Here is a 15,714-nt window from a genome sequence, read left to right on the forward strand (position 1 = left end):
GAATGCTTGCTGAGCACCTGTAGATATAAACAGGAATATAAACTTCCACAAATACAGCTCAAATCAGAAACAAATGGATTGTTGTCTTTTACAAAGAGCGCTCCCAACCTGGAATACTTTCAGTGCTGTTGGAGGGCAGCAGGCTGTAACTCTATCGGCCCCTTCCCCGACCAGTAAAACTCTCCCCACATTATGAGGCAGGTGCCACTGAATTATGAAAACTCGCTTTATTTCAGCCTCCCCGCTCAGCCCACGAGCTGGAGGTTTGCAAAACGTTTCCCCTTGCAGGAGTTCTAATAACGCCTTTCTCAGCCACCGTAATTAGCTGTTTACCCCCCAAACATTACTTTTTTGGCACGACTCTCACAATGACCTCACTCACTTTCCATGCAGGAAAATTTCATGTTTGGGAAATTAGATTATTGGAGGATTTACTTTTCTTTAACAGTGAAAGCGGCTCTCAGGCTGCTGAACAGCTGCTGCAGCACAGCGAAGGGGCAGCAGGAGGAAGGCTGCCTTTGAGAGCGGACTCCTCCTCCAACTCCACGGTTTCTCCAGCTCTTTTGTGGCAACTGGCAGGATCGGCCCGGCTGGGTCAGAGCAGCAGCTGGCGAGTCTTCTCATATGTCCCCAGGAAGATGAAGCCTCCCAGGCTGATGGCTGCCATCCGTGGGACAACACCTGCGAACAAGCTGAAGGCAAAGGAAAGGCTGTTTCAGAGGATGAGCGGAGAGCGGATGCTGCACGGCTGGCTGCAGGGGCTTTGGAAAACAAAGCCAAGAAAAATTCTCTCGCTGTTTTCTTAAATCCCACCCCACTGCTCACTGACGGAACCTGTCTGGACTTCCCTAACAGAGTATTCCCAAGCCTTGTGATTTTTAACCCCTCTCCACACTCCTCAGGTGCAGAAGCAAAGGTGCAGGAGGCTATAGGCCATGTTGTGGAAAGGGGAGCTCAGACATATCCCCATGAAGGGCTGCAGAGAGATGGGAAGCATCCCATCCTCCGCCTCCCACATCCAGCCTCGGCAAAGGGACCCCCCTCTCTCTGCCAGGAGGAACTCCCACCGCAGAGACAGCCCCGCTCACCGCAGCAGCTCATTCCCAGTAACACACCACAGGGACCAGGAACGGCTGCACGTTCAGCCACAACAATTTTTCGGTGCCTGATCCTAATGGTTCTTCTAAGTTAACAGGAAACTTGTGCAAAGCCAATTGCTCGACACACCTAAGCTCATAGTTAGTTTAACAACTTCAGGATAGGCCAGTGTATCCTCCCAGAGGATTACAGGCTTCCTTCGTTGCAAGCGAGGATTAAACATTAGGCTCGAATCTGTTTGGCATCCCCCCGCTGATCTAGCGCCTGCACACTGGGAGCCCTTCACAGCACAATCTGGCTGAGCTCTGCAGGGACCTTGGCTGTCCTGGGCTTCTTCCAAACACTGCGTGGTCCCTGCTAGGAGTACGTCCGCAGCAGGACAGGGTGTAATTCCCACTGAGATCTGGCCGCACAGGAGATGCGCACAACCCCGGGGTTGCTCAGGAGCCCTCTGCTCCCTGCCTGCACCCGGCTACTCACGCTGCGCTGGGGAAACCTCTGGCTGCAATAACTCTGGTTTTCGTTGTAATGAGCTTTGCTAAGGAGCCTGGAGCACACAGGCAGATGGAAACATTTTATGGCTTTACTAGACAGCAATTGGGTCTATTACCATAATGACAGCTTTTAAAAAGAGTAATTTGTACAAGGCATGTATGGACAGAGCGCTGATAGGGTAAATCCTACGGTGCATCGCTCTCGAAACGCACACCATCCTTCTCCTGCCAAATTAGGCAGCCCTCATTACGGGAGCAGTGGCAGACATTCATTTACAGAACAGCCCACTCGAGACACAGCTATTACACAAACAGGGGCAGATAACTGAGTTACCCAGAAGCTGCATCCCTGGCAACCTCTATTACTAACCATCACTTCCAAGAATCCCAGCCCTGCTCCCCCCTGTTTCCCTTTCCCACCTGCCACCCGTGGTCTCTCCCATCCACCTTTCCCCCATGGGCTCCCTTCTGCAGGAAGGCTGAGCTGAACGGCTCCAAGGCTGCCCCGGATCCGGAGGGCTGAGCTCTGCTACAGGCCTGATCCAAACTGGTTCCTCCTGGGTTACACCTGCCCTCATCAGCAAATGATAAATTGTGGGTTTTCTTCTGCTGGCCCCATCAGAAACTGCTCCGGTGGGCACCGGCCTGCTGTCTATTTGTATTTCCTATCTGCTTGCACAGATTTCACCTGGCACCCTGCCACTCCTCTCTCCCTGCCTGGATTTTCCCTTTTGCTTAAGCAACTCCCTCAGTTACTGGTCGGATCCAGCACAGAGGGCTGGAGGGCTTCACCCCCACCTTCTCACCATCACACAGAAGGTCAGGGACTGGCAAAGGCCAAACGCAGGCTTTCAGGTACAGACACATCGTGCTCTCCCCAGCCGTGCACGGAACGGCTCAGCAGGAGTCACAAATTCAGGAATAATTTTTAAATGATCTAAACAGCTGGCTGCAGGTGTTAAACCCGCAACGTGTGCCCTCCCAAGCCATGTTCATGCCCTCTGGGATGCAGCTTTTTGTTTCAGGGTTCCCAGCCCAGCAATACACCCAGTTCTACGGTTCCAGCAGCAAAGGCGACATTTTTGGGCAACAACTCAGCAACCCAAAGCAAATTCTTTCTCAAAAGAGACTAACTAGGATGCCTGAAGTTACCCTTTGGAAAAGGCACTGCAGGGCCTGGACACAGCATAGAGAGGCTGGCGCTGACAAAGGCACCATGTGATTGACCACAAAACCTCCATATTACGCTCTGGACCAAAGAGGCAGCCACGCTGAGAAAAAACACCGCTTTTGTCCGACTACAGCTTTGCCCTGAGCTCACTCCTGTGGGCAGCTTGTGTTTTGCAAAGCAGCAAGCCCTGGGTACAGGGGCTGCTTTCACCACTCGCATCAGTGAGATCTGGCTCCGGAGAGCGGTGTGGTTGGTGCCTGCCCTGCCACATCCAGCCCAACCGGGAAGCCCAGCTGAGGAACGGGATGCCTGATGCAAACCGCTAGCTCTGTCCCCATCTACACACAAGCTGGGACAAGCCATGTCACCAGATTTATCAGTTAATTAACCCTCGTCTTTCTCACCAACGAGTTGTGAAGCTCCATCCACACCTTTCAAATGCCACCACCTACTTACATGAAAAGCAGTCGGACAAGATGTAAACCTGCTTTCATGGGAATGGCCTGTCTACCCAGCTGGCAAGAGCAAAGAGGCACAGAGATCCGCTCACCCCATCCCTATCCTACCTCCTGCCACAGGCCTGGCTCTCCCCAGACAGAAAGGGATGTGAAATTTCTTGGCGTGAAGCAGAGGGATTTACTAGGTGCAGACCAGGAAGCTGAGCCCTGCGCTCTGGTTTTAATAAGGTGACAATAAGCAATGCGTCTTTCTGCCCTCAGAATTCCTCCTCTTCAAGTACGAGATTTATTAGAGGAGTCGTAAATCATTTCATGTTGCAACTGGCCAAAAAAGGCCGACATTTTTATTGTTTTTGATTAATAGATTTATAATTGGCAGCAGGCATGGCAGCCTCTGAGTTTATTTTTCCCAAGACTTTCTTCCTTTCCCTTGCAGCTGATGCAGCTTGGCCTCCTTTACACGTTACTTTTCCTGCAGATTGTTTATTGTTTTGATTTCAATTGAATTGTGTTCCCTTTGGTCCTAGTCCACGGATACTATCTTTAGGCAGAATTTAATTTTGCGTTGTTTAGAAAAGGGCTCTGCTGAAACACCCTGAAAAGAACACAAATATACATTTTGATTTTCTGCTGTTGGCTGGGGAAACCTCCCCCTTTCCCCAGCCTCTTCACACCCTTCAGAGCTCAGCTGCCATCAGCAACAGACGTGGCCTCACTTCTTCCAGTCCTTTTCAAAACAGCCCACCAAACCACGTAGGACTCAAAACTCATCCACTGTCACATCACCTCGTCACCTCAGAGAGCAAACCTGAGAAAACCCATCTCTGAGCACTGCCCAGGGGCACAGCTGGACATCTTCCTGGAATCGGTGTTCAGGAACTTCCTGCAATTTGTTTTGAATTATTTCCCACATGTGTAGAAAGAGGATTGAACTTTTATTAGTTGGGTGAGCAGAGATCAGATGTTAAGAGAAAACTGTCTCTCACAAAGGTGCGATGTGCATGCTGCTTTGAGCAACAGTTTACAAATGTTAAAACAGCACCCTGAAAGTATCGGCCACATCAAGTGGTTTAAAGAGCTATGAGAAATTACAATGAAAAGCCCCAAGTAAAGCTTCCCCAAAACCCTCTGTTTCTCTTCCAGGTCAAGGGCAGGTAGGACACAAGCCCTACTGAGGGAAGCACAGGCTGAACCTCAGACACACATTCACTGCAAGCGGCCAACAACTGGTATGAATCACGCACTCAAAAAGGGCAAGGTAGCATAAACGAAGCAGGTGTCTGTAAAAATCAATAATTTATAAACTCGCTGACACCTCAAAATGTTCCACAAACACTAGCAGAGGACTTTGTGTTCACACCACAACCCTGAGGTCAGAAGAGCAATTCTCTGTCTCGGGACTGGGTAAAGTGAGGCTGTTAAGACCCTGGATCGACATCACCCCAGACTTCCACAGCTGGTCAGAGGAAAGCCCAGAACATTTCTGTGCTCAGGCCACAGCAGGAAAGCTACTGGAGAGCTGGTCTGCAGCTGCTCAGACTTATTCTTTGCACTCAAGCCTGTCTCAGAAAACTTGCATTTTTGCAACAACTGCCTCACGGGAGAAGTCCAAGCAGGCATGTGCTCAAGCCCAGACCCGACGGGAGACTCCAAGGACAAGTCAGGGAGCACACAGCTCCTCTCCTTCTGCTTCAGCTTGTCCCTACTGCCAGCACCACACTGGCGTCGCCTGCTCCCATCACACTTCGCAGTGTGAATATAAAGGAACAGAGGAGACCTTGCTTGCATTTTCAGATTGGTACGAAATTACCAGGAGGAGGAGAAGACTGTCCACAAGGGACACATGGCTCCTATGCTGGGCTTCCCTGACATCTCAGGAGGGGTGATTCACACACCTCAAGATGAAACCGTGGTACTCACTGCCACAAGATGTGCATGCCTGAAGTTTAAATGCATACAAAACACAAATGCACACATTCACAGAGAAAAGTCCATCGTAGGCTATTAAACACAAAGCCACCCTCTTCTCTAAAGCCTGGAGCTAAGCTTAGAGATGGTACCATAGGTATACTCCCAGTAATGCCCCATTTCTGTGCTCTTCCCTGGACATTGCTCCCAGCCAGTGCTAAAATGAGGACACCAGACCTCCCTGGAAGGACTTGTTCTTATCTACCTGACAGCTGCTCCCTGGTCACGTGTACAGCAATTGAAAGACTTTTCTCTATGACAGTATTTAAATATAAGCAGACCATCCCATCCTCTCCTGCCCCCTGACACACACAGAGATGCAACACCTGAGATGTAGCATGTCCTTACCCCGACAGGCCTTGTGTCCTCCAGATGTCACTGAGAGCGGCCAGAACATTCCCGCTAGCGTTGCTGGAACCAGCCTGCACCACAGAGAGAAAGAGATTGGAAACTCTTGGCTGAGAGGTTTAGTTATTTACTGATCTCTCTCTCCCTGGTTAGTGCTACATTATAGGGATTACAGACATCCTAATGACCTCCTTACCCAGACACAGGCAAAAGCTCCTTGTCTTCAGGGATGAAGCAAAGGGCAGAAAGGGAAACAGAGGCACAGAAGAACAGAACGATCACTCCAAGGTCACCAAGGTGGTTAGTTCAGAACTGGGTATCCAGTTCCTTCTGTACTACACTCAGTTCTACATCAAACAGCTGACACGAGTAAGACGTTAATAAAAACACACTCTCAAAGCATCAACAAGTGATTTTGCTGCTCGCTGCAAGAGGACAGCAGCCCTGAGATTTACTTAAAACCCAACATGAGTAGTGTATTGCATGTGAAAATTGCCTTGAGTGTAAAACAGAGGACAAACAGCAGGACTACAGACAATTAAATTACATGTGTGATCTAGTTAGTGTAGATGACTAATATAAAGATGCGGTTTGAATGGTCTCAGAACACCTCAAAGCATCATCATTCCCTTACCAATGCTGACCTGGTTGCTCAAGCCAGCAGCAGACATAAATAAACCCCAGTTCTTACAGTTTTATCACCCACATTATCCAAAGGCAAAGAAGCTGCAGCAGGTACAACACCCAGCAATGAGAGATACGCAACATAGCAACATGGTGAGCACAGATGTGCGTGACTTGGCTGGGGAGGTGCATGTCATCAACAAGAAACATCCCCATACTGAGGGACACGAGCAACAGGGTAAAAACCACCCATCGAAACTCCAAGATGCCTGACCTTTGCCAGCACAACAGTTCTTTTCAGGGCAGGGAAAGGCTTTAGCAATATCCACCTGCTGAGGACTTTCAGTTATGTGGCTGCTTAGCTCTGGTCTGGGTCAGTCAGATGATGATGGGAACACTAGACTTACTAGCAATTTATCTACTTACTAAACTTACTGATCTTACAAGCCATCTTCCTTCTGCTCTGGTTGGCAGATGTAAGCCATCACAATCTCCATGGCTTAAAATTTTAGGACAGAAAATGCAGTGACAAGCCCTCCTCAGAAAAGACACAGACACACACTCAAGCCCAACAGTTATCAAAACAACAGAGGAATAAACCCCTGACTGGCAGTTTAACTTTGGATGTCTGACTCTGCAAAGATTTTCTCCTGAAGACACCGCATGAGACTCTGGAAGTCTAGCACAAGCACAAGCACAAGCGCTTCTCAGACAGCCCCTTTGGGAAAAGACCAGAAGGGTAATTCAAGGAAAGTAACACAACGATTTCATTAGTTCTGCCGGCAGTACCTGTTCACATCTAATCCTGCCTTCGAGGACAAGAGCAGAAAACATTATTAATAGGTGCTGGATTTCATTCTGTAATGACCATACAGAAACTCTGGAACTACCCAAGACATTCACCTGCGTGTTTGCTGGCCTCCTTCGCTCTTACCTTTGCCAACATAATTCTCGTCTTCGCTACATCGAGAGGTGTGGTGACTGCAGCTGCAAATCCACCTGAGAAAATTAAAATACCAAACACAAGTGAGACATTGTTGGGTGAATATGAATACCACACTGCCTATAACTCCCATGGCTGTGGTCAACACTGCTCCATTTTTAATGCCTACAGCATGTTTCCTCACGTCAGAGTCCAGGTACGTTTGTCAAAGGTCTGTACATAGAGCATTTTATTCCTGTGTGTTGACTTAAGGAAACAGCTTTATGTTAGCTAACTGTAAATCCAAACATCTCCACTGAGATTACTGTCCTTTTGTTTTGAACTCTGTACGTACGTAAACATACGAAGGTCATAAGGATAACGGATTCTACTTCCAACATCTACAGACAAGTCTGAAAAGAAAAACCTGCTTACTCATTTGCAGAGATGGGAAAATAAGCTCGTCACAGACATCGTGTTCTTCCTTGAGAATTAAAGTCTGACCATTCAAATGCTAGAAAGATAGAGACGAAAGACGCTCCGCATCTGAAACACACTTGCTTCAGGGGCAAATCTATCCACAAGATACAGACAGACTGGATCTGGATTTCAACAGTTAGACCTGGGATGCTGTTTCAAGGAAAAAAAACAAGCCAGTGTTTGGGACAGAGCTCATCTCCAACGAATGAAATCAGCTTCATTTTGGATAACAACAATGTGAAGCTGCCCAAGGGTCTTCGGAAATTATCAGAAGTCTGCTGCCACAAGCGCCATCTTCTCCTCATAGGCATTTTTATTTTCTCTAATCACTCCCAAATTTCACCCTTGGAGCTCATTACTTTCACTTGGAGCAGCCAGCTCAGCTGTGGCTTTCCTCCTGAAAGCCAGAAATCTTCAGCTTATCCATCTGCGTGTCTCACCCACAAACGTGCATTTGTCTGTCTCCACATCGTAACCCTGTGGCTACAGCCTGGCCTCTTGTGCTATCCAGGGACCAGCTTTGCTGCTTTTTCTCCCAGGATCTTATTCCCTTTGTCTTATTTCCCCATCCTAAAATTAACTCTCTCTCTTCCTCCTCTGTTCACAATATTTCAAGCAAGTAATACATGTTGAGGAAGAGCCAAAGTGAAGGAAACTTTTAGAACTCAGGAGAAGCCCAGCAGTAAGTGAAGAAAGAAAGGGGAAGAAAGAGGGGAAGAAAAGAGAGTTTTGTTCGAAATGTCTCTTTTTTTTTCTTCCTTCTGTTTTTTTCTTTTGGAGCTTATATAAATGCTGTATCTCCTACAGCAGGGAACAAAGTGACTCCAAAGACTGAAGCCTACACAGCACCCAGGGAATAAGCTAAAAATAATCTATTTTCTGTTCCAAGTTTTATGGAATGTAGAAAAATTGATCTCTCTTTTCTTGGGATGGGAGAGGGGAAAAGCACTTCTAAAATCTGTAAAGTAATGGGAAAAAAAATATTCTATCTTCCCCACTGGCTTGTGTTTTTACCTGCATCTCTCTCTCCCTCTCTCAACCACCTTCGCTTTAACATATTAAAACCCTGCTTTATGTCAGAAAGGAGGTTGGGCCAGCTGGCATCCTACGTTGACTTCTTACAGTTAATTAAGGAATGTCCCATGACAGTTCAGGACCTGCAGTAAGGCACATGTGCAGGCCCCTGGATCTCAAACAAGAACAGCAGGCAAGCCGAGTTAGCGAACAGCTCAAAACAGCTTGTTTAGGAGCAGCTTCTGCTCACGTAAGGTCGGCCCATCCGGTTGATTCTGCCGGAAGCTTTCTAGCAGTGATACCTCACTAAAAGGCAGAAAAATGGGTTGTATTCAAGAAGCCAAAGCAGAAACTATGAGCAAGTTAAACTAAATTCCAGCCCATTCTTGGACCATCTTTAAGGTCAAAAATCTTTTTATTCTGAGCCAGTTTTGAGTAAGTGACCCAAAGGCTTTGAGAGGATGGGCTGGATAGAAATTTTGGTACTCATGTCAGCAATGTATTTTTAGAACAGTAAAAATAAACTCCATGGAAAATAGTGGCTTTACAAGTCTGGATGTAGAAGCCCTTCTTTTGCCCACAGACCAAGATAAAATTAAACAGTGAACCACATGGCTGTCATGCCTGTATCAAGCAAAAAAATCTCAATGCATCACTCAGCTATAGAGTTGACGGTAACGCTTTAGTCAGAGTAACTTATTTCCCTTATCAGATCCCAGTAATTTTTTTACACATTTCTTCCTAACAATTTCTTATTGGTAGAAGTTTCAGTCTTGGTTGATAGACTGATTAGAACAAACACAATTTATCCTGATACAAAGTTCCGAAATTCTTATCTGTAAGGTTTAATCAAGGCTGATTGGTTTTCATTTTTTCCCCAGCTAACATCTTTCAGACTGTTTTGTTATTATCGTTTCAATGTTTCTTCTTCCATCACCGGGAAGTATTTGGTACAGATTTGCCAATCAATTTAGAATGACAACAGCAACAATAAAATGCTTCATAAGCACAACAAGCAGCAGGATAGTGGCTAAAATAAATGCAAGTTTGTATGTGCTTGACAAAAACACAAGATTAAAGCTAGCATTTGTTAGGAACTGCATTTTATTAAAGGCAGTGAGTCTGGCAAAATGAATTTGCTCCAGCCTTAACCCTAAACATCCAGGGTAATTTTAGAGCGACCTCTTCAACGTTAGTACACAGGCATCCAAGAACAGGCTACAGTGCCAGCGAGGTACTGCTCAGTCCCACCTAATCTAGCTGGGTAAAGGAACTTAAAACACAAGTGTTTCCAATTGTCAGATTAATATAACAGATACAAACTAGTACAGCCAGAGCTTACTCATTCAAAATAGGAGGGCTGTGCACTGCACTAATACACAGTAAGGTCCAACAGATCTTTAAATCTGTCCTTTAGTCTATCCCTGCTGTTACTGAATCCTCCAAGAGCTGCCACATGAGGCTGGAGTCTGCTCAACTAGTCAGCAACCAGGAAAAGCAGGTATCAAAGTATCAGGTGGGCAAGAAAGGCCCAAACACATCCAGCCTTACACTCCGAATCATTCCAGCTTCTCTGCAGAGCTGACAGAGAAAAAGGCACCTTTGCAGCCAGTCTGTGCCCAGACTTACAGACTCACCAACTCACTCCTGGAGACGGCTCCTTTCTCCTTTGCCCTAGAAGGATCTGGTGATGACTTGGGCTCAGCAAGTCGGCATAAAGATGGATTTTTACATGGGAGAAAGGTCTTGGCTTGTTAATACTTCTAGGAGAGTGATAAACTCCTCTATTGGGAAAATAAAACTTCATGCAGTAGTGGAAAACTCATCACCTGTCTCCCAAGAAGTTACAAAGGACACTGTATATTCACAAGTCAGCTGAGCAGCTAAACTTTACCAAGCTCAGGGTGTTAAACAGAAAATCCCTCTGCTACTCACACTTTCCCAGTACCCAGTTCTTGATGCAAGTGCTAGTGACAGACATCTGCAGAGACTGATTTACCTTTATTTGGCAACAACAGTAAAAAGTCTTGAAGACTTAAAATATTCCCTAGGTTCCCGCTGGCATTTCCTATGCTTTTTAGCTGTCATACGCAAATAAAATTGAGAAGCATCAGAACAAAGTGAAATAGTTCACCTGAGAACAATACATAACCCTAGGTCCGTGCAGTAAGGTGGCTGCCTGCAGAATTTGCTGCTGCTGCTACAGGAAAATGTTTCACAGGTTCTTTGAACACTCCTCAAATAAGATCCTATGAAGGGAGGAAGACAAGTTCTTCTTCAGTCCCTGTATCTTTTTTTTTTTTTCTGTAGCGTTGAAACTTCTCCTCACCCTTTCTAAAAGGTTCAGGGAACGCTTCTGACCATCACAGGGGCTCCTTCTGATTCTGTGCTTCTGTCATCTGGACAGACCCCTGGCATTTTCTTCTCCAAAACCAGCTCAGTTGGGTAGGTCAAACTCATTTCAAGAGATAGGAACTTGTGCTTGACTAATGCCCTTGTATGAATTAGCCCACCTTAGGAAAAGAAAAAAAAAAAAAATCCAGCTTGAGCCATGTTATTGCCTGTCTTCATTACTGTTTTCTGCACTGATTCAGGACTGAATTCCAAATCTGGGTTGAAAAACTGAGTCACATAGGTCCAACATTAAACCTCACACCATCCTCTTAACACTGACTGATTTCCAAGTTCACAAATTGTCTTTCTCAGAACTCTTCAATTAATCTGTTCTTATTTGAACTTTTACTTTATTGATATTATGTTAAAATTTTTTAAGAGGAAGTTTATTCAGGTCCTTTATCACTGTGGGAACAACATCTGCCAATGGTAGAGCAAAGTGACCCAAGAACCTCTTTGGATTTCAGCAGAAGTATCAAGAGGCAAAGCACTGCTCTTCCAGTGATTTAACCAATTCAGGGTTAGAAGCACGGTCCAAGCAGACATTGCAGGGAAATCTTGAGAACTACTCAAAAATTTATTCAGAGCTATAGAGTTAAAGAGGTTTTTAGACACAGTGTAATCTTGTCACAGCTGATTAGATCAAAACAAAAGTGATGGGAAGTCTTCCCTGTTAATGTGCAAAAAGCTCTCATTAGTGCTTTATTATTCACTAGACTTGCACGTCCATTCTCAGTGACTTTGTCACCACAGAGCATTAATTATTAATGTTAAGCCACACTTTTTTTTACAGTAGGGAGAAAGGAGGCATCTTTAGCAGGACTTGATGATCTCTGAGGTCTTTTCCAACCATAATGATTCTATGATACTCAGGTTCTTTGACAAGCTGGAGTTGTCTTGCTGCTCCAGGGCAGTACTCTGCTTTCCCAACAGGAAAGGATTTCCCAACAGCAGGATTTCCTTGCCACCAGCCCACTTCCATGGAGGACACACAAAACCCACCCAGAAGCTCTTCTGGGACAGCCTGCAGTGCAGGGCTGGGGTGCAGTGGTCCAGCCTAAGCCCAGAGAAGACTCAAGTATGGAGCGCAACCACAATCATGCCTGGCCTGCCCGCAGCATGGGACCATGCTTCCCTCCTCTGCCTCCAGCCATACAAGGCCTGTGCCCAAATCTAGGCTGGTGTCCAAACAGCTCAGACATGAGGCAAGGCTTGGTTCAAACCTTAATAAGGCTTATAATATCACTTAGATCTACCCTCAGGTTCCTCCCCACCGGCTGCGCAGATATCACCTTCTCTCACTCCCTGATTGCTTCAAACATCTCCTCTAGTTAAGTCACCAGAGATGATGATAAAGCTGGACAAGGCCTCCAGGGATTAAATTATTAACAGATGAGACACAGAGGATTCCAAATCTCTGATATTTATGCTCATGCCTATTACGTTTCTATAAAAAGCCCATGGATCGCATACATACATCTTACACATGTGCGTTCAACAAGGAAGAGTTGGGCCTCTCACAGCACTTTGGCTGAAATCGCTGCCATTTCACAGGCACTGGGGATGGAATTCAATATATTGTTGCTCTTTGTTCTGTCTTTGCCAAATAATCAATTATGATATAGCTAGGAACTAACGAACGCACACAGACACACACATATATGTGTGCCTGTGCCATAAAGGGAAGCCAAACAGGACTTTTCTTTCAGTTTGTTTCAGCTTATTATCCTGCCCCTCAGGACCTCTAACATATTTTTAGAAAGTATTGAATTCAAGCAAAGAACACAGGAGAAAAGCACGTCTATGTGATTTCGCCATCCCACTACTACCATGGTGGCATTTGACAGCATCTCTGTTTAAAGGTGGTTTTTTAGATAATCTTCTCCTTTTAGGGTTTATAACATGATGATTTTAAATCACTCGGATGAACACATCCATCTTATTTTATTTACAGGGTACTACTGGGGTTTTGACTGCTTTGTTTTGGGGTGGAAAGAAAGGGATAAAGAGTTTAGCCTGTTTTCTCTTCCCTCATTTGAAGCTGTATGTAGGTAGTTAATAATTTTTAACTGTGGAATCAGTTCTTCAGAAAGTAGGAAATTATTTTCCCACTGCCTCTATTCATTAAAAAGGCTAAATATTTTCAGTGAAACAGAATGGATGCGGTACCAGATTAGATCAATACAGGGCCTGCCTGCGAACACGTCTGCAGAAGGAGGCAATGGAAACGGAAGGGGAAGGTTCTGATCCAAAGAGTTGAACCTTGTGAGTTTTGAAGCAGGTCCTCAAAGGACCCATGAGAAAGGAAGTTTAAAATACTGCTGGTAAAAAGAAAACCATAGGGAAACAAAGCACAGAGAAGGAAAACCAGGCTGGAGGAAGTGAAATTGGAAGGATAACCCAGAGAATATTTATCATCACCAATTACAACCCAATCTACAAAATAGGATTCCAGCTTTGCAAAGATTTGTGCTTGGGGAACAGAACCTATGAAGACAGCCAGGCTGAACTGTCTCAGCTACCACCACCATGGACCTGGAAGTCTCAATGCTGCTCCAGGCCCCCGTGTCTCCTCCAGCACAAAGCGTTAGGTCTTCCCAGAGTCTGCCAAAGGGCAGTGAAGTGTTCATGCACAACTGTGCCTCTGGAAGCTGCTTCTGCAGCACTTCTGCTAGAGAGCAAGCAGACACTACTGAACATCCAACCAACAGAAGCAAGTCCAAGCACAACTGGTCAGAATCAAGGCATACAGAGAAGGAAGCGGAGGCAGTGGGCTAGATTTCCAACTGAGGCACCAAATAGGACTTCAGGAAATTACTCCGCAAGGCCTTCAGTAAATCAGGTAACCTTTCCAGCTCTCTGAACATGCCTGAACGCAGTTTTTGTATCAATCTGACTGTAAACAAATCAACAGAGCTAAATTAATGATCCCCTATCACATCTGCAGACGTACAGATTGCATTTTAAAGCATTTTTAGTCTGATAGCTTCTTTTGTTTCAAAATAAAAATGAATTATCTGCTTCAATAGCTTGATTTTATTTGCACTGATCTGATGAAGTCAGTTTAAAGACAAACAGTTGACCAAATTTTAAGGAGAACAAAACTCCCTTCCCATCACATAAACATAGAAAATACAGCTGGACAAGACCACATGAGATCATCTAAAATATCTCCTCTGCCCCAAAACAGAATCAATTCCACCTAAACCATTCCCTCACAGCTCACATGCCTGATCTACCAAACTGTGTGCAGCTACAGCCACGCTACCTTCTCAGCCATGAAGTTACAGCACCCATCAAAATGAAGCCTTGGTCTCTGTCGGAATACTGCTGCTATTAATACTTCAATTCTCCCAACAGAGCTTATTTTTAAAAAAAACTACATGTAATGGCTCTGATTTTGTAAGTCATCAAAGAACAAGCTTTGCTTCTGATAACTTCTGTTTCAAGAAATGCTGTAATTTCTCTTTAAACAGGAATTTTTTTTTTCCACATATTCTGTTACTGGTTTGGAATCTCAAGACGTATTTTAGCTCCTTGGGGAAAAGCTCTGGCTATCCATCTCTTAATAGAAAAAACAGATTAGTAGTTAAGACAGTTGAGTCTCTCCTCCCTCAAACTTGTCAGCTATACTGATGAGTCATTAATTGATTTTTTTTTTCTTTTTTCTTTTTTTTTGGAAACAGCTACAGTAGGCTAAAATCAAGCAAGAAGCCTACTGAGGAATTCAATTAACTTCTGGCTTGTTTGGTAATAAATAGTGCAGCATTGTATTCTGCCATTCTTTATTCTTGTTCTAGTGTCTGGAGATTGCCCAGATGTTTCGTCCTCGTGGGTTTTTTTTTTTGCTGCGGAAGGCTTTTGCCTCCAGGCTGTGCAGTGCTAGCCTCTGCTCTCCTGACTCTAGTTAATCTAGGCGGCTGTCAGAGCTGTCACATGAATGGTGAATCATGGCCTCTCGCTGCAATCACTTCAACCCCTGGGGAAGCGCTCAGAGCAGACAGCTGCACAAACCCCCACCCAAGCAAAGTTTCTCCTGGATGAGGATTTTACAAATCAACTTTGAAATAATCGCAAAGCCTGACTGACAGGCCCCTGGTTTTTAAGTAACAGAAATTTGTCAAAAACAAATTGGTTGTCTTTCAAACAGCCACCCTGTTTGAGTCTTTTTTTTTTTTTCTTCTTCTCTTTCCTTTGCTGACTTTCCTATTTCCAAACAACAACTGGATCCGTTTTCTTCTAAACAAACTTGAATTACAAAGGAATGTTGTTCTGCTGTACTTAATAGATTTGCACATTTTCCCCTTTCTTCTTTAGTCTTTCCCAGTATAACATATAATCCTTTGCACCTGCAAAAGCTCCACAGATCGCTGACTGCCAAGAATCCACCACGTGACCCTGCTTCCATGACCAGAGATCCTGTGTTTAAAGAGAAAGGAAAATAAAAAGTTATTAAATGTTTGAATCTATCTGATCCCCATGTGAGTTAACTCCGAGGATGGGAACTTAAGTGAAAAGCTATTTTTGTGGCATTTTTCAGTGATGTAATAAGTGATTTTTCCCAAGGAACTTGTGTACTTGAACGAGCAGATGGAGTGAGAAAGATGTCTGGAACTGAGGAGGGCTTGAAGCAAATTGCTTTCAGGGATTTCATATGTATGTATTTAAGCCTGCGGCCACGCAACTTCGCAAATATTTTGCGAATTTATTTTCTTTTTGGCAAAGAAAACAGTGCAAAGCAAA

The 15,714-nt window shown here is 44.9% G+C and overlaps 1 protein-coding gene across 1 annotated transcript in view; it reads right to left on the reverse strand.

The window, feature by feature from the left end:
* Nucleotides 1-216: 216 nt before the first annotated feature.
* Nucleotides 217-15,714, reverse strand: part of SLC25A26 (solute carrier family 25 (S-adenosylmethionine carrier), member 26) — an 89,153-nt gene continuing 73,655 nt past the window's right edge. The window contains exons 7-10 of the mRNA XM_009707845.1: nucleotides 15,321-15,390; nucleotides 7,096-7,160; nucleotides 5,538-5,611; nucleotides 217-692 (exon numbers count right to left, since the gene is read on the reverse strand). Of these exons, the coding sequence (XP_009706147.1) occupies nucleotides 596-692; nucleotides 5,538-5,611; nucleotides 7,096-7,160; nucleotides 15,321-15,390 (306 nt within the window). The 3' untranslated portion in view covers nucleotides 217-595. The remainder of the gene's footprint in view (nucleotides 693-5,537; nucleotides 5,612-7,095; nucleotides 7,161-15,320; nucleotides 15,391-15,714) is intronic.

Source organism: Cariama cristata, unplaced genomic scaffold, assembly GCF_000690535.1.
Source record: "Cariama cristata isolate BGI_N322 unplaced genomic scaffold, ASM69053v1 scaffold6139, whole genome shotgun sequence".
NCBI lineage: Eukaryota > Metazoa > Chordata > Aves > Cariamiformes > Cariamidae > Cariama > Cariama cristata.